At 39.7% G+C, this 23,539-nt stretch overlaps 1 protein-coding gene across 1 annotated transcript in view; it reads right to left on the bottom strand.

Annotated features, from left to right (window-relative positions):
- The window catches only part of LOC121367518 (rab GTPase-binding effector protein 1-like), a 54,086-nt gene that overhangs the window by 7,859 nt on the left and 22,688 nt on the right, over positions 1 to 23,539 (bottom strand). Inside the window, exons 14-21 of the mRNA XM_041491744.1 lie at positions 21,735 to 21,956; positions 16,883 to 16,981; positions 12,036 to 12,074; positions 11,177 to 11,278; positions 8,945 to 9,134; positions 6,734 to 6,900; positions 4,256 to 4,372; positions 283 to 393 (exon numbers count right to left, since the gene is read on the bottom strand). Of these exons, the coding sequence (XP_041347678.1) occupies positions 283 to 393; positions 4,256 to 4,372; positions 6,734 to 6,900; positions 8,945 to 9,134; positions 11,177 to 11,278; positions 12,036 to 12,074; positions 16,883 to 16,981; positions 21,735 to 21,956 (1,047 nt within the window). The remainder of the gene's footprint in view (positions 1 to 282; positions 394 to 4,255; positions 4,373 to 6,733; positions 6,901 to 8,944; positions 9,135 to 11,176; positions 11,279 to 12,035; positions 12,075 to 16,882; positions 16,982 to 21,734; positions 21,957 to 23,539) is intronic.

Here is a 23,539-nt window from a genome sequence, read left to right as displayed (position 1 = left end):
AATTCAACATGGTCTACAATACCAATTGTTCCTTTATTTTTTTCTCTTACTATATACATGTGTATTTACAAGATACCTACAAAACCCACTTTTATATTAAAAAGACCTGGCATGTACCAATCACATGAAGATCATGTCTTGAGTTCCTATTAAACAACAAAGAACTTACCAGCTGTGCAGAAGTTAATATTCAAACACGTTTTAACAAGAGGTAGGGTACACAATCTTCAGAGGAGCATGCACCTTTAAGACATATATCACAGACAATAACTAGAGGATTACCTTGCGGCGTGTGACACTGAAAGCCTGTTTACAGTTGTTACAGTCGTCAACATCGTCTTCGTGCTGCCACCGAACTTCATTCTCCGCCTGACGGATTTTCTCCAACTGAATCTAAATACAGGATTAAATTCAAAATATTTCACAGCATGTGTCGTTAGAAACTTATAACTTTATAAGACACTGTGGATGCACATAAAAGACACAGACAAAAAATAATCCACCACCAATACTGGAGGCATTATTGTCTGTTAATCGAGTGTCACAAAATCATGAAAATCATATCCAGATACTAATCAAAGGACAACATGGATGCTTAGTTTCACTTACAAGAAATTAAAAACTATGGAATATACAAAAACTAAAATTAGTAACCATCAAAAAGATTAAAAATCGTGATTTAAAAAGAACCTAAGTCATATCTTATGACACAACCTGTGTGTATACTGTCACAACAATAAGTGTCAATACAAGAATTTCACGGAATTAAGTATCTCGACTATTGTAAACTTTTTCGGTGCACTGTGATCAACATCCAGGTGCAACAGTTACTATAAGCCAAGTTGTAATGACCTTGGACTTGAGGTTCTGAGAAACTGATCTAAACTTTTAACTATAAACTTTATCACAAATGTTGATGTCATAGTGATGGATTAGACAAAAACAAAGAGTTAACAAAAAGGACACAATTCGAGGGGTGGAGGATGGGTGTGTGTGCAATAAAAATAAACAGAGGTAGGCTTTATCTTCAGGGCAGGGTGGGATGAAAATTTAGCATTTATTTTATTATGATCTTACTGTAATGACTGAGTTTGACAAAGTGTCTACCTGTAATGACTGAGAGTTTGACAAAGTGTCTACCTGTAATGACTGAGAGAGTTTAACAAAGTGTCTACCTGTAACAACTGAGAGAGTTTGACAAAGTGTCTACCTGTAATGACTGAGAGTTTGACAAAGTGTCTACCTGTAATGACTGAGAGAGTTTGACAAAGTGTCTACCTGTAACAACTGAGAGTTTGACAAAGTGTCTACCTGTAATGACTGAGAGAGTTTGACAAAGTGTCAACCTGTAATGACTGAGAGAGTTTGACAAAGTGTCTACCTGTAATGACTGAGAGTTTGATAAAGTGTCTACCTGTAATGACTGAGAGAGTTTGACAAAGTGTCTACCTGTAATGACTGAGAGAGTTTGACAAAGTGTCTACCTGTAATGACTGAGAGAGTTTGACAAAGTGTCAACCTGTAATGACTGAGAGTTTGACAAAGTGTCTACCTGTAATGACTGAGAGTTTGATAAAGTGTCTACCTGTAATGACTGAGAGTTTGACAAAGTGTCTACCTGTAATGACTGAGAGAGTTTGACAAAGTGTCTACCTGTAATGACTGAGAGTTTGACAAAGTGTCTACCTGTAATGAATGACTGAGAGTTTGACAAAGTGTCTACCTGTAATGACTGAGAGTTTGACAAAGTGTCAACCTGTAATGACTGAGAGTTTGACAAAGTGTCTACCTGTAATGACTGAGAGTTTGACAAAGTGTCTACCTGTAATGACTGAGAGTCTGACAAAGTGTCTACCTGTAATGACTGAGAGTTTGACAAAGTGTCTACCTGTAATGACTGAGAGTTTGACAAAGTGTCTACCTGTAATGACTGAGAGTTTGATAATGTGTCTACCTGTAACAACTGAGAGAGTTTGACAAAGTGTCTACCTGTAATGACTGAGAGAGTTTGACAAAGTGTCTACCTGTAATGACTGAGAGTTTGACAAAGTGTCTACCTGTAACATCTGAGAGAGTTTGACAAAGTGTCTACCTGTAATGACTGAGAGTTTGACAAAGTGTCTACCTGTAACATCTGAGAGAGTTTGACAAAGTGTCTACCTGTAATGACTGAGAGTTTGACAAAGTGTCTACCTGTAATGACTGAGAGTTTGACAAAGTGTCTACCTGTAACATCTGAGAGAGTTTGACAAAGTGTCTACCTGTAACAACTGAGAGAGTTTGACAAAGTGTCTACCTGTAACAACTGAGAGAGTTTGACAAAGTGTCAACCTGTAATGACTGAGAGAGTTTGACAAAGTGTCTACCTGTAATGACTGAGAGTTTGACAAAGTGTCTACCTGTAATGACTGAGAGAGTTTGACAGAGTGACAAAGTGTCTACCTGTAATGACTGAGAGAGTTTGACAAAGTGTCTACCTGTAATGACTGAGAGAGTTTGACAAAGTGTCTACCTGTAATGACTGAGAGAGTTTGACAAAGTGTCAACCTGTAATGACTGAGAGAGTTTGACAAAGTGTCTACCTGTAATGACTGAGAGTTTGACAAAGTGTCTACCTGTAATGACTGAGAGTTTGACAAAGTGTCTACCTGTAACAACTGAGAGAGTTTGACAAAGTGTCTACCTGTAATGTCTGAGAGTTTGACAAAGTGTCTACCTGTAACAACTGAGAGAGTTTGACAAAGTGTCTACCTGTAATGACTGAGAGTTTGACAAAGTGTCTACCTGTAATGACTGAGAGTTTGACAAAGTGTCTACCTGTAATGACTGAGAGAGTTTGACAAAGTGTCTACCTGTAACAACTGAGAGAGTTTGACAAAGTGTCTACCTGTAATGACTGAGAGTTTGACAAAGTGTTTACCTGTAATGACTGAGAGTTTGACAAAGTGTCTACCTGTAATGACTGAGAGTTTGACAAAGTGTCTACCTGTAATGACTGAGAGAGTTTGACAAAGTGTCTACCTGTAACATCTGAGAGAGTTTGACAAAGTGTCTACCTGTAATGACTGAGAGTTTGACAAAGTGTCTACCTGTAATGACTGAGAGTTTGACAAAGTGTCTACCTGTAATGACTGAGAGTTTGACAAAGTGTCTACCTGTAATGACTGAGAGTTTGACAAAGTGTCTACCTGTAATGACTGAGAGTTTGACAAAGTGTCTACCTGTAACAACTGAGAGTTTGACAAAGTGTCCACCTGTAACATCTGAGAGTTTGACAAAGTGTCTACCTGTAACATCTGAGAGTTTGACAAAGTGTCCACCTGTAACATCTGAGAGTTTGACAAAGTGTCCACCTGTAACATCTGAGAGTTTGACAAAGTGTCCACCTGTAACATCTGTGAGTTTGACAAAGTGTCTACCTGTAACATCTGAGAGTTTGACAAAGTGTCTACCTGTAACATCTGTGAGTTTGACAAAGTGTCCACCTGTAACATCTGAGAGTTTGACAAAGTGTCTACCTGTAACATCTGTGAGTTTGACAAAGTGTCTACCTGTAACAACTGAGAGTTTGACAAAGTGTCAACCTGTAATGACTGAGAGTTTGACAAAATGTCTACCTGTAATGACTGAGAGTCTGACAAAGTGTCTACCTGTAACATCTGAGAGAGTTTGACAAAGTGTCTACCTGTAATGACTGAGAGTTTGACAAAGTGTCTACCTGTAACAACTGAGAGTTTGACAAAGTGTCAACCTGTAATGACTGAGAGTTTGACAAAGTGTCTACCTGTAATGACTGAGAGTTTGACAAAGTGTCTACCTGTAATGACAGAGTTTGACAAAGTGTCTACCTGTAATGACAGAGTTTGACAAAGTGTCTACCTGTAATGACAGAGTTTGACAAAGTGTCTACCTGTAATGACAGAGTTTGACAAAGTGTCTACCTGTAATGACAGAGTTTGACAAAGTGTCTACCTGTAATGACTGAGAGTTTGACAAAGTGTCTACCTGTAATGACTGAGAGTTTGACAAAGTGTCTACCTGTAATGACTGAGAGTTTGACAAAGTGTCTACCTGTAATGACAGTTTGACAAAGTGTCTACCTGTAATGACTGAGAGTTTGACAAAGTGTCTACCTGTAATGACTGAGAGTTTGATAAATTGTCTACCTGTAATGACTGAGAGTTTGACAAAGTGTCTACCTGTAATGATAAAGTGTCTACCTGTAACGACTGAGAGAGTTTGATAAAGTGTCTACCTGTAACGACTGAGAGAGTTTGACAAAGTCCCTCTGCACAGCTTCACTATTGTCCAGGTCAGTCTGCAGTGAATAGATCCGAGTCTTTAGCGCCTGTATTTCACTTTCCAACTTCGCCTGGCAAAATAAATAATAAAGTATTGTGAAAGAAGTGAAAGAAAGTAGGCATCAATTCTTCATCTTAGTTGTGTGGCACTGGTTGGGATCAAAGCATCTCAGGTGAGCACTCTGCCAACAGATCTCTACAATACTGCCTCCATTACACAAACAAATCATGTTACAATGAATGAATGAATGTTTAACAATACCCCAGAACAAAAAATACATTGGCTATTGGGTGTAAAAACTATATTAAATGCAAAAATTAAGTGTTGAACAAGATCAATATAAAAAGTCCAGAAGTAAATTAAAACAGTGTAAATAACTGTGCAAAAAAGACAAATATCACAATTAGACAAAATTAAAATATAGAATAAAATTAAGTATCACGAAGAAATTGCAACAAAAGTTCAGGATGAAATTGAAATTATTCCATCAAGTTTCTTTGTTCAAATACATCTTTTCTAGCTTCTCTCAGTTGATTGCAGACCACCAAAATGTGGTGTACCATCTGAGTACACTGATAGTGCACACACTAAAGTGGAGGATCCTTCTTAAAAATAAATGAATGGGTCAAATATGTATGACAGATGCGAGCACGACACAAGACTATTTCATCCTTCTTGCACTGCCTATAGGACTGCCACTCTCGCAGGACTGGCTTGACTGCATGAAGCTTGTTCGCAACCACACCATTCCAATCATCTTGCCAAGTTGAAAAGATAAATTGGTGAATACTATGTTTAAAACCAGTATACGGCACCCCAACCCTGGCATGAGTCAAATCCAAAGCAGACTTTGCAGCTGAATCTGCTCCAAACCATGTCACAGACAACAGCCTGTCTATCTCACCTTGGTGTTGCAGTGCTCCTCAACCCACTGCTGAAGACACTGTATAAGTTGACCTGACCCAAACCATGTTATAGACAACAGTCTGTCTAACTCACCTTGGTGTTGCCGTGCTGCTCAACCCGCTGCTGAAGACACTGTATAAGTTGACCTGTGCCAAACCATGTTATAGACAACAGCCTGTCTAACTCACCTTGGTGCTGCCATGCTCCTCAACCCGCTGCTGAAGACTTTGGGGTATCCACGCGCATAACACAGTTGTTGTCGTCACTGACAAATTGAACTACGCCAGATCTGTGATCAATACAAAGTACCGTAACTGCCTTGAACATTTTCGACCTCAGATATGGGTACTTGATCAGATGATTGTGAACGTGCAGGTGCGTTACTCGCGTAGTTGACTCGAAGTCAGCCAGTGATTATTTTAATCGCAACTTCTCGTCGAATTCCGTAGGCTAATTTATATTATACCAACAGATCTTATCGAGTCAAAAAAGTTGATAACTTGCTTAATACAAAACACAAATATTCGTACGTTTTTGTAATAGGCCTATTATAGATTTCAGTACGGTGTTTACGTTGGATGAAATTTTCAAATTTGATCAAGAATCAGTAATAAACGCAGTTGTATAACGTTCCGGTACTGTTAATAAATAAATATAGGTATTGCCGAATAATTCCGAATAGCTTCCTATAAAAAAAAAAAACGAAGTTGCCTTATTTTTGGTGAATGCAGAATTTTAATGGTGCATGTAACTTTTTTTTCAGCATGCACCTGGTGCATGTAGATTTTTTTTTTTTCATTTCTAGCCCTGAAGTTGACCTGCACCAAACCATGTTACAGACAACAGCCTGTCTAACTCACCTTGGTGTTGCAGTGCTCCTCGACCAGCTGCTGAAGACACTGTATAAGATGACCTGACCCAAACCATGTTACAGACAACAGTCTGTCTAACTCACCTTGGTGTTGCCGTGCTCCTCAACCCGCTGCTGAAGACACTGTATAAGATGACCTGACCCAAACCATGTTACAGACAACAGTCTGTCTAACTCACCTTGGTGTTGCCGTGCTCCTCAACCCGCTGCTGAAGACACTGTATAAGTTGACCTGCACCAAACCATGTTACAGACAACAGCCTGTCTAACTCACCTTGGTGTTGCAGTGCTCCTCGACCAGCTGCTGAAGACACTGTATAAGATGACCTGACCCAAACCATGTTACAGACAACAGCCTGTCTAACTCACCTTGGTGTTGCAGTGCTCCTCGACCAGCTGCTGAAGACACTGTATAAGATGACCTGACCCAAACCATGTTACAGACAACAGTCTGTCTAACTCACCTTGGTGTTGCCGTGCTCCTCAACCCGCTGCTGAAGACACTGTATAAGATGACCTGACCCAAACCATGTTACAGACAACAGTCTGTCTAACTCACCTTGGTGTTGCCGTGCTCCTCAACCCGCTGCTGAAGACACTGTATAAGTTGACCTGACCCAAACCATGTTACAGACAACAGTCTGTCTAACTCACCTTGGTGTTGCCGTGCTCCTCAACCCGCTGCTGAAGACACTGTATAAGTTGACGTGACTTTGCCTGGACATTTTTCAGCGAGTTCTCAGCCTCCCGCAGTTTGCTCTCGCTTTCAGCCCGCACCGCCGACTCACGTTCCAGCTCAGATTTTATACTTTCATTACAGGCTAAGGATGTGGGGAATAAAAACAAACAAAATAAGACAACAGATATAAGACTTAACAGTCAAATAACATATAATTTAAATAAGAAATTGCATGTGTATGCTTTGTACCAACTGACCTATTTTCCCCTGCTGTTAAGTTGTTAAATGTCTTGCTATTAATTGACTTATTTTATCCTGACCTACAAATTTTAATTGTTTTAAAATATAGTGTCTAAAATTGCTACTAACTGTGTGTGTAGTGTGTAGTACAATTGCTACTGTGTGTGTAGTATGTAGTAAAATTGCTACTGTTACAGGGTGTCTACCTCATTAGAATTATTTTTAATTGTTTCCAGTTAACATCTTACTACTAAATTATCTAGTTTATCCTATGGTGCATCTTGAGGTTACTCAAGTTTAATGATTAATTGTTATACATCATTCTACAATTGCTACCAACTGACCGTATTTGAATATCAGGATGTGATGTAGCCCATTGGTAAAGAACTCACCTGATGCCATCAGTGGGTCCATTAGGTCATTTGTGATTCTAGTCAAGTGTTCTACAACATGATATGTACTATCCTGTCTGTGGGATGGTACATATAAAAGATCCTTTCCTGCTAACTTAAAAGTGTAACCCATGGAGTGGCTTAAGTGGGTTTTCACTCTCATTATCTCTGTGGTCTATAACCATATATCCGATGCCATATAACCATAGTTAAAATGCATTAAGTGAGTCATTAAATAAAACATTAATTTCATTCTTTCTTTCTGTTTCAATGTTCATACATACAGAGTTTGTCCTGCAGCATGTGTAGTTCATCATTTATGACTAATCATTAATTGTTGCGCGTCTATACCAACTGACCCTGCTTGAATGTCCTAACATACTAAGTTTCTCTTGCAACACGTGTATCTCATTACTAAAGTCTAATGATTAATTGTTACACAGGTCTCTACCAACTGATCTACTCTGAATGTCCGTTCAACCAGTGTATGTAAATTGTTACTAAACTCTAATGATTAATTACTGATCCTGAGTGTACATGTACATACCGAGTTTCTCCTGCAGGGTGTGTATCTCAATAATAAAGTCTAATGATTTGTTGTTGAACATCTATACCAGCTGACCCTGTCTAAAGGTCCATAGATACAATGTTTCTCCTACAATGTGTGCAGCTCGTTATTTAAGACTACTGACTCTGTTTGAATGGCAGTACATACCATGTTTTTCCTACAATGTGTGCAGCTCGTTAGTTAAGACTACAGACCCTGTTTCAGTGTCTGTACATATCGAGTTTCTCCTGCAGCGTGTGCAGCTCGTTAGTTAAGACTACAGACCGTTTCAGTGTCTGTACATATCGAGTTTCTCCTGCAGCGTGTGCAGCTCGTTAGTTAAGACTACAGACCCTGTTTCAGTGTCTGTACATATCGAGTTTCTCCTGCAGCGTGTGCAGCTCGTTAGTTAAAGACTACAGACCCTGTTTCAGTGTCTGTACATATCGAGTTTCTCCTGCAGCGTGTGCAGCTCGTTAGTTAAGACTACAGACCCTGTTTCAGTGTCTGTACATATCGAGTTTCTCCTGCAGCGTGTGCAGCTCGTTAGTTAAGACTACAGACCCTGTTTCAGTGTCTGTACATATCGAGTTTCTCCTGCAGCGTGTGCAGCTCGTTAGTTAAGACTACAGACCCTGTTTCAGTGTCTGTACATATCGAGTTTCTCCTGCAGCGTGTGCAGCTCGTTAGTTAAGACTACAGACCCTGTTTCAGTGTCTGTACATAACGAGTTTCTCCTGCAGCGTGTGCAGCTCGTTAGTTAAGACTACAGACCCTGTTTCAGTGTCTGTACATAACGAGTTTCTCCTGCAGCGTGTGCAGCTCGTTAGTTAAGACTACAGACCCTGTTTCAGTGTCTGTACATATCGAGTTTCTCCTGCAGCGTGTGCAGCTCGTTAGTTAAGACTACAGACCCTGTTTGAATGGCAGTACATACCGACTTTCTCCTGCAGCGTGTGCAGCTCGTTAGTTAAGATTACAGACCCTGTTTGAATGGCAGTACATACCGACTTTCTCCTGCAGCGTGTGCAGCTCGTTGGTGAGCGTTTCCTCGATGGTGGTCTTCTCCTGCTGCTCGCTCACCACCTGGTCCTTGAGGAAGAGGATCTCGCTGCGGAGAGACTCCTCCGTGTGCTCCTTCGCAACCTTCGCCGAGATGATCTCCTCGCGGTACTTCAGCAACAACAGCTGCATCTCCTACAGAAACAGATTTGTTTTAATACCACGTAACACGTGGCAAATTAAAATATACACTTATTTTTACTTCAGCAATCTCCTAATACCACATAACAAGAGGCAAATTAAAATATACACTTATTGTTACTTCATCAATCTCCTAATACCACGTAACAAGAGGCAAATTAAAATATACACTTCTTGTTACTTCAGCAATCTCCTAATACCACGTAACAAGAGGCAAATTAAAATATACACTTATTGTTACTTCATCAATCTCCTAATACCACGTAACAAGAGGCAAATTAAAATATACACTTCTTGTTACTTCATCAATCTCCTAATACCACGTAACAAGAGGCAAATTAAAATATGCACTTATTGTTACTTCATCAATCTACTAATACCACGTAACAAGAGACAAATTAAAATATACACTTCTTGTTACTTCATCAATCTCCTAATACCACGTAACAAGAGGCAAATTAAAATATACACTTATTGTTACTTTTTTTTGTTTGTTTGTTTTATTTAACGACGCCGCTAGAGCACATTGATTTTTTATCTTATCATCGGCTATTGGATGTCAAACATATGGTCATTCTGACACTGTTTTTAGAGGAAACCCGCTGCCGCCACATAGGCTACTCTTTTTACGACAGCCAGCAAGGGATCTTTTATTTGCGCTTCCCTCAGGCAGGATAGCACAAACCATGGCCTTTGTTGAACCAGTTATGGATCACTGGTCGGTGCAAGTGGTTTACACCTACCCATTGAGCCTTGCGGAGCACTCACTCAGGGTATGGAGTCGGTATCTCGATTAAAAATCCCATGCCTCGACTGGGATCCGAACCCAGTACCTACCAGCCTGTAGACCGATGGCCTGCCACGACGCCACCGAGGCCGGTTTATTGTTACTTCATCAATCTCCTAATACCACGTAACAAGAGACAAATTAAAATATACACTTATTGTTACTTCAACAATCTCCTAATACCACGTAACAAGAGACAAATTAAAATATACACTTCTTGATACTTCAGCAATCTCCTAATACCACGTAACAAGATACAAATTAAAATATACACTTATTGTTACTTCATCAATCTCCTAATACCACGTAACAAGAGACAAATTAAAATATACACTTATTGTTACAATCTCCTAATACCACATAACAAGAGGCAAATTAAAATATACACTTCTTGTTATTTCAGCAATATCCTAATACCATGTAACAAGAGGCAAATTAAAATATACACTTATTTTTACTTCAGCAATCTCCTAATACCACGTAACAAGAGACAAATTAAAATATATACTTCTTGATACTTCATCAATCTCCTAATACCACGTAACAAGAGACAAATTAAAATATACACTTCTTGATACTTCACCAATCTCCTAATACCACGTAACAAGAGACAAATTAAAATATACACTTATTGTTACTTCATCAATCTCCTAATACCACGTAAGAAGAGACAAATTAAAATATACACTTATTGTTACTTCAGCAGCAACAGCTGCATCTTCTGGAAAAATGGATCTGAGTAGATATCTCGTAACACAAGGCAAATTAAAATATACACTTATTGTTACTTCAGCAATCTCCTAATACCATGTAACAAGAGCCAAATTAAAATATACATTTATTGTTACTTCTGCAGCAACAGCTGCATCTTCTGGAGAAATGGATCTGAGTAGATATCTCGTAACACAAGGCAAATTCAAATATACACTTATTGTTTTTAATAAGCATTCTGAGAGTACTGCTAAAGCAATACATTTTCCCTACTGGGCTCAACAAATATCCGTGTATCTCAAGTTCAAGGGCCATAACATATTTTGTCAATTGATTGTTTTTAAAGTGTTATTTAATATTAATTTCAAAATCATATTGCAGCCATTTTATTTAAGTAATGCTTAATAATGGTTGTACTTGGCTGCACACCTGACAGAACTCTATCTACCTGTTATTACTTTAGGGTAGACAATCCCAGCCTGATGTTGAAACAAACACTGTGACTAACCAATAACTGAGGTAACACAAAATATCTCACCTCCATGTTGGTAGGCAGGTTGATATCTTCGTTCTGCATCTGTTGAGCCGTCTGTGAATGTTTGCCCACAAGACTGTCATTCTCTTCCTCTAGTCTCTTCAACTGCAAATACAGGCCACGTAAATTTACTATCCAGATTTAATCTCAGTTTGAGGGGAAGGACACAGATCAGTGATTAGCAGATGATGTGTAAGAGATCCATAGCCAATTTCACAAAACATTGCAAGTTTATGTTTAAAGTTGGTACCTGTAATACATTTACACATGTTTGGCTATTTCACATACACAAAAAAATTACATTATGGAAGACTGATCACGTTAAAAACAAAAACAAAAACAAAAAAGTAATTTTTATATGTTCTGAACTGTATTACTTGTTCTGCTTGTTTTTCACTAAAAAATGTGGGCTTATGATGCTTTGTGAAACTGTTCCCAGAAGACTGATTATAGTCTTAACAGTTTGTTGCTAAAACATCTCCAGTACCATGTAGTGCCACACTTGACACAAAGGCAGCATGTATTACTAACATACTAAATTTAGTATTCTTAAAGTTAAAAGTTGATTTTATATAATGACACCACTAGAGCATATTGACTTATCAATCATCGGCTGTTGGATACATTGGCTAAAAAATACAGTGTTGTAGACCAAACACATTCACAGGGCTGAAAATAACATGTACAAAAAGATTGAGAAAACTTGCAGTCTTGAAAGGCTGAGAGTTACTTAAGGTTTCCGTTAAACAGCAGAGGCTGGAACAGTTTTAGAGAAATTCACAAATCCAGACAATTTTGTGTCATAAACCATTTAATTAACTATTTATTCTGCACTTTCTGTCAGACAGTACAAAACACTTACCTCTTTTTGAATTTGTTCCCGTGAATCTGTTAATGTTTTCTGAAATATAAATGAGTACATTAGCGAGTGAAACTTTTAAAGCACTTAAATATAAAACCAGCTAACATATGGTGCAATTTACATATTTGAGAAAACAGAAAATCATAAGGAATCAGTAATGTAATTGGTATTACAATGCATGATTTTAAAGGTTCAAAAATTACCACTGGAATATAACAACAAAAAAAGAAAAAAGTTTTCTTTGTAAAAAAAAAAAAGAAAAAAAAGAAGAAAAGAAACAGTTTATTTTGTTTAACTGGAGCACATTGATTAATTAATCATCGGCTATTGGATTTCAAACATTTGGCAATTCTAACTCTTAGTCATCAGAGGAAACCCGCTACATTTTTCCTAATGTAGCACAGGATCTTTTATATACACTTTCCCAGAGACAGAAAAGCACATACCACGGCCTTTGTCCAGTTGTGGTGCACTGGTTGGAAGGAGAAAAAACCCAATCAGCTGAATAAATCCACGGAGTGGGTCGATTCTGCGATGCAAGCACCTCAAACAGGCACTCAACTGACCGAGTTAAATCCTCCCCCCCCCAAAAAAAAAGAAAAAAGAAAGAAAAAAAATGCAAACACAAAGAAGAGCAAATGAATACAATAAGTTTCAATGAAAACAAACTCATCTTATTTTCTATGTTAAGCTATTTACCACCTGATCCTGGAGTGATCTATGACTGTTAAAGACTCCAAAAATCGACTGTGTTTACCAAAATTGTAAGACTTAATGAATCTAGTGGTGATCTTGCCATCTGGTCTTGGACTTGTCCCTATGTTTACCATGGCTGTGAGATTTAATGAATGTACTGCGTTTGTTTTGTTTAACAACACCACTAGAGCACATTGATTTATTAATCATCAGCTATTGTCAAATTGAATGTTCTGTGTTTACCATGACTGTGGGACTTAGTGTTCTTACCAGTTGGTCCTGGAGTTATCTGTGTTTACCATGACTGTGGGACTTAGTGATCTTACCAGCTGGTCCTGGAGTTATCTGTGTTTACCATGACTGTGGGACTTAGTGATCTTACCAGCTGGTCCTGGAGTTATCTGTGTTTATCATGACTGTGGGACTTGGTGTTCTTACCAGCTGGTCCTGGAGTTATCTGTGTTTACCATGACTGTGGGACTTAGTGATCTTACCAGCTGGTCCTGGAGTTATCTGTGTTTACCATGACTGTGGGACTTAGTGATCTTACCAGCTGGTCCTGGAGTTATCTGTGTTTACCATGACTGTGGGACTTAGTGATCTTACCAGCTGGTTCTGGAGTTATCTGTGTTTACCATGACTGTGGGACTTGGTGATCTTACCAGCTGGTCCTGGAGTTATCTGTGTTTATCATGACCGTGGGACTTGGTGATCTTACCAGCTGGTCCTGGAGTTATCTGTGTTTATCATGACCGTGGGACTTGGTGATCTTACCAGCTGGTCCTGGAGTTATCTGTGTTTATCATGACCGTGGGACTTGGTGTTCTTACCAGCTGGTCCTGGAGTTATCTGTGTTTACCATGACCGTGGGACTTCGTGATCTTACCAGCTGGTCCTGGAGTTATCTGTGTTTACTGTGGGACAGTGACCAGCGTCCTGGAGGTGTTTATCATTGGGACTTAGTGATCTTACCAGCTGGTCCTGAGTTAGTTGATTGTCTTGTGTCTTACCTGGAGCTGTATGTTTACCCTGTGGGACTTAGTGATCTTACCAGCTGGTCCTGGAGTTATCTGTGTTTACCATGACTGTGGGACTTAGTGATCTTACCAGCTGGTCCTGGAGTTTACCATATGAGACTGTGTTTATTATGACCATGACTGTGGGACTTAGTGATCTTACCAGCTGGTCCTGGAGCTGTAGCTGTGTTTACCATGACTGTGGGACTTAGTGATCTTACCAGCTGGTCCTGGAGCTGTAGCTGTGTTTACCATGACTGTGAGACTTAGTGATCTTACCAGCTGGTCCTCCTGTTTACCATGAGACTTAGTGATCTTAGCTGGTCCTGTGTTTACCATGACTGTGAGACTTAGTGATCTTACCAGCTGGTCCTGGAGCTGTAGCTGTGTTTACCATGACTGTGGGACTTAGTGATCTTACCAGCTGGTCCTGGAGCTGTAGCTGTGTTTACCATGACTGTGAGACTTAGTGATCTTACCAGCTGGTCCTGGAGCTGTAGCTGTGTTTACCATGACTGTGAGACTTAGTGATCTTACCAGCTGGTCCTGGAGCTGTAGCTGTGTTTACCATGACTGTGGGACTTAGTGATCTTACCAGCTGGTCCTGGAGCTGTAGCTGTGTTTACCATGACTGTGGGACTTAGTGATCTTACCAGCTGGTCCTGGAGCTGTAGCTGTGTTTACCATGACTGTGGGACTTAGTGATCTTACCAGCTGGTCCTGGAGTTATGTGTTTATTATGACTGTGGGACTTAGTGATCTTACCAGCTGGTCCTGGAGCTGTAGCTGTGTTTACCATGACTGTGGGACTTAGTGATCTTACCAGCTGGTCCTGGAGCTGTAGCTGTGTTTACCATGACTGTGGGACTTAGTGATCTTACCAGCTGGTCCTGGAGCTGTAGCTGTGTTTACCATGACTGTGAGACTTAGTGATCTTACCAGCTGGTCCTGGAGCTGTAGCTGTGTTTACCATGACTGTGGGACTTAGTGATCTTACCAGCTGGTCCTGGAGCTGTAGCTGTGTTTACCATGACTGTGGGTCTTAGTGATCTTACCAGCTGGTCCTGGAGCTGTAGCTGTGTTTACCATGACTGTGAGACTTAGTGATCTTACCAGCTGGTCCTGGAGCTGTAGCTGTGTTTACCATGACTGTGGGACTTAGTGATCTTACCAGCTGGTCCTGGAGCTGTAGCTGTGTTTACCATGACTGTGGGACTTAGTGATCTTACCAGCTGGTCCTGGAGCTGTAGCTGTGTTTACCATGACTGTGGGACTTAGTGATCTTACCAGCTGGTCCTGGAGCTGTAGCTGTGTTTACCATGACTGTGGGACTTAGTGATCTTACCAGCTGGTCCTGGAGCTGTAGCTGTGTTTACCATGACTGTGGGACTTAGTGATCTTACCAGCTGGTCCTGGAGCTGTAGCTGTGTTTACCATGACTGTGGGACTTAGTGATCTTACCAGCTGGTCCTGGAGCTGTAGCTGTGTTTACCATGACTGTGGGACTTAGTGATCTTACCAGCTGGTCCTGGAGCTGTAGCTGTGTTTACCATGACTGTGGGACTTAGTGATCTTACCAGCTGGTCCTGGAGCTGTAGCTGTGTTTACCATGACTGTGAGACTTAGTGATCTTACCAGCTGGTCCTGGAGCTGTAGCTGTGTTTACCATGACTGTGAGACTTAGTGATCTTACCAGCTGGTCCTGGAGCTGTAGCTGTGTTTACCATGACTGTGGGACTTAGTGATCTTACCAGCTGGTCCTGGAGCTGTAGCTGTGTTTACCATGACTGTGAGACTTAGTGATCTTACCAGCTGGTCCTGGAGCTGTGTTTACCATGACTGTGGGACTTAGTGATCTTACCAGCTGGTCCTGGAGCTGTAGCTGTGTTTACCATGACTGTGGGACTTAGTGATCTTACCAGCTGGTCCTGGAGCTGTAGCTGTGTTTACCATGACTGTGGGACTTAGTGATCTTACCAGCTGGTCCTGGAGCTGTAGCTGTGTTTACCATGACTGTGGGACTTAGTGATCTTACCAGCTGGTCCTGGAGCTGTAGCTGTGTTTACCATGACTGTGGGTCTTAGTGATCTTACCAGCTGGTCCTGGAGCTGTAGCTGTGTTTACCATGACTGTGGGACTTAGTGATCTTACCAGCTGGTCCTGGAGCTGTAGCTGTGTTTACCATGACTGTGGGACTTAGTGATCTTACCAGCTGGTCCTGGAGCTGTAGCTGTGTTTACCATGACTGTGGGACTTAGTGATCTTACCAGCTGGTCCTGGAGCTGTAGCTGTGTTTACCATGACTGTGGGTCTTAGTGATCTTACCAGCTGGTCCTGGAGCTGTAGCTGTGTTTACCATGACTGTGGGACTTAGTGATCTTACCAGCTGGTCCTGGAGCTGTAGCTGTGTTTACCATGACTGTGAGACTTAGTGATCTTACCAGCTGGTCCTGGAGCTGTAGCTGTGTTTACCATGACTGTGGGACTTAGTGATCTTACCAGCTGGTCCTGGAGCTGTAGCTGTGTTTACCATGACTGGGACTTAGTGATCTTACCAGCTGGTCCTGGAGCTGTAGCTGTGTTTACCATGACTGTGGGACTTAGTGATCTTACCAGCTGGTCCTGGAGCTGTAGCTGTGTTTACCATGACTGTGGGACTTAGTGATCTTACCAGCTGGTCCTGGAGCTGTAGCTGTGTTTACCATGACTGTGGGACTTAGTGATCTTACCAGCTGGTCCTGGAGCTGTAGCTGTGTTTACCATGACTGTGAGACTTAGTGATCTTACCAGCTGGTCCAGGAGCTGTAGCTGTGTTTACCATGACTGTGGGACTTAGTGATCTTACCAGCTGGTCCTGGAGCTGTAGCTGTGTTTACCATGACTGTGAGACTTAGTGATCTTACCAGCTGGTCCTGGAGCTGTAGCTGTGTTTACCATGACTGTGAGACTTAGTGATCTTACCAGCTGGTCCTGGAGCTGTAGCTGTGTTTACCATGACTGTGAGACTTAGTGATCTTACCAGCTGGTCCTGGAGCTGTAGCTGTGTTTACCATGACTGTGGGACTTAGTGATCTTACCAGCTGGTCCTGGAGCTGTAGCTGTGTTTACCATGACTGTGGGACTTAGTGATCTTACCAGCTGGTCCTGGAGCTGTAGCTGTGACTGGACAAACTCCTGCTTGCACTCCTTTATGTACACCTCGCAGTCAGCCAGCTTCGTAGACAGACTGGAAATCTGAACACAAACAACAATTACAGACTCAACAAACAATAGTTAGTTTCAGATTTGACAAATATATAAAAGCAACTAGTATATCGTCGCGTGAGAGATAAAAGGTCGCAAGTGACAGATATGACCTAAAACGTCTTTTTTGCATATTCGGAATCGCCATCCCCTATTACATGTTGTCACAAAAAATCGTAGCTGTGTCTCTAATTGCATTGCTTATACAGAAGGATTTAAATGGTCGTAAGTGAATCACAGATACCAATTTGCACGAAAATAGACGTAACTGACACATACGACTTTCCTTCGATTTGCTTGCTGTCCATTATGTGAACACGACTGGTCGTGTGTGGTAGATACACCCTTTTTAAATACAGTTCATTATATAATTATGTCTGACATAGGTTGTATGTGCCAAATATGACACATATGTATTCTTTGTTATCGGTCTGGGATAAAAATTACAAATGCGAAGTACAATAGAGCATACATTATGTCAATATTTTTATGTGCTTGAATCCTAAAAATAATACGACTTTTGTCGTTGTGAGAGCCCAGTCTATTTAAGAAAAACATTTGGTACTACATGCGACGAACCATTTGCCAGAATGGTGTCTATATATATAAATAGGAATTGCAGTAACATTAATGTTCGTATGGTTTGCTATTTTATGTGCACCATAATTATAATAATAAACATGTTTTGGTGAATTTTCTTGAAAAACAAATATCTATTTTGAAATGTTTTTAATTGAAGCAAAGTTTCCAACATGTAATTTGTATCTGTAGATACAATTTTAATTCATAATAATGTTGTATGTGGCATATACGACCAAAGTGCAAGCATAATCACACTGATTTTGGATGTACATGTATTTAATTATATGTTACGGTGATCATGTTCCACCTTTCAGCTGCCCTAATGTAGGCATTATGGATTAACAATATTGCACATACAAACGTCATTGTAAGTTATCCAGGACAAAGTCCAGTAACAAAAGACAGTGTAATCAGACATAAAGTGAATGTGGCCTCAACATAAACGATAGCAAGATCTATGAACTTTGATTTACTACACAGTTAACAAATATTTGCAACAGAATATCCCTGTCCTGAGTCAAACACCCGATCCTATCCGAGACTGGACTCGGAATAGGTGTGTTCGAAACCCTAGTGGTATATGGACTATGGACACGTTAAACCAGTTACTAAGCTAAGCTAAGCAACAGAATGTTGAACGTGAACACACCAAAACATCAGCACAACATAGCACGCACAACAAAAGCTAAACATGACATAGCACACACAACATAAGCTGAACATGACATAGCACACACAACATAAGCTGAACATGACAGAGCACACACAACAGGACATGAACATAACATAGCTCACCCAACAGGACCTGAACATGATATATAACATACACAACAGAACTTGGCACATCAATGACAACAAGACCTGAACATAACATAGCAAAAAGCTGAACATGAGAAAATAATCACCATAAAAAATTAATGTGACATAGCACTTGCGACAGTTTATTTGTTTGTTTTGTTTAACAACACCACTAGAGCACATTGATTACTTAATCATCAGCTATTGGATGTTAAACATTTGATAATTATGACTCATAGTCATCAGAGGAAACCCGCTACATTTTTCCTAATGCGGCAAGGTATCTTTTATATGCACTTCCCCACAGACAGGACAGCACATACAACAGCCTTTATCCAGTCACTTGCGACAGAACCTGAACCTGAACATGACATAGCACTCGCAACAGAACCTGGACATAATGGAGAACTCACAACAAAACCTGAACATGACGTGGCACACACAACAGAACCTGAATGTGACATAGTACACACAACAGAACCTGAAGAAGAACATGACAGAAGACACACACAACATACCATGATCATGACAAAGCACACACAAGAGAACTTGAACATGACATATCACTCACAACAGATGCAGTAAATAATTTAGCACACACAACAGAAACCAGAGGATTGATCACTTAGCACTCAACAAAACACGGAGAGAACACTGCACATAACAGTCTATATATATCACTGAACAAACATCATACATAACCTGGAGAGATCTCTGAACACAGGTTCTAGATTACTGAACACAATAGAACCTGGAGAGATCACCAAACACGCAACAGAACCTGGAGAGATCACTGAACACACATCATAACCTGGAGAGATCACCGAACACATGATATAACATGGAGAGATCACTGGACACACAACAGAACCTGGAGAGATCACTGAAGGTAGTACTAAACCAAATAACTTCCGGCTGGGTCAAAGTTCGAGGTGCACCCAACTTTTGATAGAGAAGTGAACACCACAAGTCCTGTGATTGGTTATAAATGTGAGTGTGTTGGTTGTAAAAAATAATAGTTTCATCTGGGTAAAAAAAATGTGCAATTTTATTTCATCTAGTACCAATGTGTCAAGTAGCCTTGTGCTTGAAACATGTATGGGGTACCTGTAAAAAAAAGTACTCGAATTTTGTGCGAAACTAGGGTAGTCATAGACGCTACCAGTTATCTCAGAAACGAGCAGCTTGACCCACATTTTTTTCTGATTCACTTTAAGTGTAAGGGGTGGTAGTATTTATATCCGTGGCGTTTATGTCGGTTGATACGTTGCAGGTAGGAGTTTTAGCCACATATGTTACTATTGTCGTCTATGGGATTTGATTTGGTAGTATACACCCTGAACACACAATAGAACTTGGAGAAATAACCGGACACACAACCGAACCTGGAGAGATCAATGAAAACACAAAATAACCTATATAACCTACAGAGATCACTGGACACACAACAGAACCCAGAAAGATAACCAAATATATAATAAAACCAGGAATGTGCACTAAACACACAACAGAACCTGGAGAGATCACTGGACACAAAACAGAACCTGGAGAGATCACTGGACACACAACAGAACCTGGAGAGATCACTGAACACACAATAGAACCTGGAAAGATCACTGAACACACAATAGAACCTGGAGAGATCACTGGACACAAAACAGAACCTGGAGAGATCACTGGACACACAACAGAACCTGGAGAGATCACTGAACACAAAATAGAACCTGGAAAGATCACTGGACACACAACAGAATCTGAAGTGATCACTGAACACACATTATAACCTGGAGAGATCACTGGACACACAACAGAACCCGGAGAGATCACCAAATACACAACAAAACCAGGAGTGTGCACTGAACACACAACAGAACCCGGAGAGTACACCCAACGCACAGCAGCTGTAGGGTTTACTGTTCACTCAATATAACCTGGAGAGAATCCTGCATACTCAACAGGTAGACATGGTATAGTGTTCACTACTTCTGGATTTGATATTCAGTACACACCCTCATTGGAAACATAAACCCTATATCCTTTGAATGAACTTCACTTGAACCCGGTATATCCCAAACAAATAAGCTGCTAAACATAGTTTCTTCATTAAAGGATACCTGTTTCAGTTTGCTTAACTATTCTGGTTTGTCTGTTGCACTAGCTGATAAACCAGGTATTCTTGAAACTAGTGAAGTACACCCTGAGGCAGCAGAACCAGGAACTATTTGTAAAAGGACTTCCATGGTGCAAAGAACACGGAAAGAACACTGCACACAACATGACATCAGCTTTTCTAATGACTCATCAGGAACGAATACTTGCCTAGAAAAAGAGGTTTTGTATGGACAAGTCGTCTGATTCTGATGCACCATCATCAAACAACGAGTGTTTCTGTCAGAACATTTGGGTATGGTACCATACCCATTTTACCCTCTGGCAGAAACCCTGCACCAGATATGGTCACACAAAATCAGGGGTGGGTCAAAGAAAACAAGGATTTCACGAGTCAGAGTAGTTTTTTTCACATTATTTTTTGTAAAATATTTTGTTTAAGCTGTCATTTTATTAATACGTACTTCTACTTGTATTCCTTTCTGAATGTTTGCTTCTAAATATTTTTTATTTACAAGCTTTCTCCTTTTTAAAAATAAATATGTGATTTGCAAAACTGAAATGTTTTAGAAGTGATGGTTCTTTCAGAATAAATATTTAACTTTACTTGATATACTGTTGGTCGTAAATAACGCATTTAATTTAATCATGAATAACTGTCGTAACTACAACTATTTAAGCAAATAACTAAAACACCTAATATGTTATAAATACCGCAAATATACATGTACAAAGAAATCGTAAATATGTTCAGCTTTCATTGTCATTAAAAGAAATTCGACATCTTAACTACTGATCGAGAAAAACAGTTTTCCTTCATTATCTCGGCTTTTTAAAAATGAATTTTGATGCACTTACGTTCTTCTGGCTCTCACACGACGATATTTTGAACCAAGTTGTTCATTCCAACAGATTTGACAGAAAAGATGAAGATTTATTTAAAAACTCACCAGTGTTCACAATTTAAAGGACATTAATTTGCTATGTAACATATGGTTATTTTAACCCCTGGTCTAGGGAATAAAGGAGGAAACCCTCTGCCAACACACATACCACTGGTATTGAATGACAGAAACAAATCTTTCACTTTCACTATCCCACAGACAGGGCAGCACATACAACAAACTTTGATATTCAAGTTTGATCTTCTGACTGATCTTCTGACTCATATGCACCTTAGGCGAGTACTCTAACACTGAGCTAAATTCCACCTCTTCCACCTGTTCAAATGTACTGCAGTGTCGACATCACTAACCTGTTTGAGAGCATCTTCTGAGGCGTCTTTCAGAGCGTTCTCCAGTTCGCCGACGTACTTGGTGAGATTCGAGGTCACGTGTCGCTCGGTCATCAGGTGTCTCTCGACCTTAGCCTTCTCCGACTTCTCGGCCTTCAGTTCCTCCTGCACAGTCTGGAGCTGGGTCTCGTAGTTTGTACACATATCACAGGGCCGACCGAGCTTCTCGCGTGCCGTCTTCATCTAATAGCAATATTTTATAAAACAACTTCTTGTTAGATCAAAGGAATATATGCTTAACACCACTGTGGTACAATCTAAACTGTAGCAATTTAGAGTCTAGCATGGCTAGTTTGACACTTGGTTTACAGGACTAGCTCTGGATCAGCAAAACAAGTCGCCAAATTATCTATAAAACTTCAAAAGCTGCAGAAACCTAGTTATTTTTTTTTTATAAATTATTTCATGAAATTATTTCACCAAACGAAAATAAAATTCACCAGTTGATGAAATATGCTGGAAAGGACAAGCAGGGTTCTGAAAATTACAAGCATGATCATTCTATTTGCGGGTCGCTCACACAAATCTAATTTTGCGTAAACCTGTTTTTTGTTTGTGAAATAAGTTTAGTATATCATTTAAATGCACATAATGGGTTACACAAAAAACGAAATGGGTTACACAAATACAAGATTAATGAGTTAAGCAATTTTTTAATTCTTAGAGGTCTGAAAAGGATATTTAACAATACAAAAGCATAGCCTTCTCCTGCTAAATGGGTTATTTATCATACTTAAAATTAACAAGGAATCTTTTATACAGAGGAATAACCAGCAGAACGTGTTGTTTTGGGGGACATACACATACTAGGAAGGATGGAATACTATATACTTTGAATTGATGAATAACACTGCTTCTTTTCATTTCATTTCAACTTATAGCCAATTACGGTTCAAGCACGCTGTCCTGGCATACACCTCAGCTATCTGGGATTTTGGACATAACCAATTCTGGTCTTTGGCCATCAATATGTGCAATTTCCACATACCACAACCTTTGATTTACATGGACAATGGGCACTAGTTGGAATAGGAAAAAAACATTATGGGGCCAATAAAGCGTGCTATACTGCTGGGCTACATCCCACCATCTTGTGGACTCATAACAAACTGCTGTGAGAACATCTTCCAATGTCTCAACTAAATACTGTTTGATAAGTTAATCTTTTAAAGCAATGTTAAGAAAAAAAAAAAAAAAACATTTTATTGCGCAATACTCAAATGTTTTCAGAACACTAAATAGTGATTTGTGCTTAATTCGGTTTTATAAACTGGATTAAAACATCTAAACTGATGTGGGTGGAAAGATCGAAATTAATTTCTGATTAATAACCTTTTCACAATGCCCACAATGCACAGACTAAAAATCAATACAGAAATTATTTTATGCATTTGCTGAACAATATAGGTAGCAGAGCCAGCAAGGTTTAAACAAAAAATTTCTTTGCAGGTTTTTTTGGTCGGTTTATTACTGGAAATCAAAATATTCAGTAAACATATCTTTTTCAAAACAAGAATTACTTGATAAAAAATAAAGTCTTTGTTTAAAACCACAAGGTAAAATGCTCAAATTTAATCAACTATTTGTTGACATTACCAGGAGAAAACTAAACATAAAAACAGGAGTGCAGCATTTAAAACTACGAGTTTTAAAACAGTTCAAATGAAAAACTAGAGTTAATATCTCAGCAAGGTTCAGTAAACATATCTTTTACAAAACAAGAATTACTTGATAAAAAATAAAGTCTTTGTTTAAAACCACAAGGT

The sequence above is a fragment of the Gigantopelta aegis genome, chromosome 3 (genome assembly GCF_016097555.1).
Source record: "Gigantopelta aegis isolate Gae_Host chromosome 3, Gae_host_genome, whole genome shotgun sequence".
In the NCBI taxonomy this organism is placed as follows: Eukaryota; Metazoa; Mollusca; class Gastropoda; order Neomphalida; family Peltospiridae; genus Gigantopelta; species Gigantopelta aegis.
The sequence above is the reverse complement of the archived record's forward strand: the minus strand, read 5'-3'. Positions and strand labels throughout refer to the sequence as shown.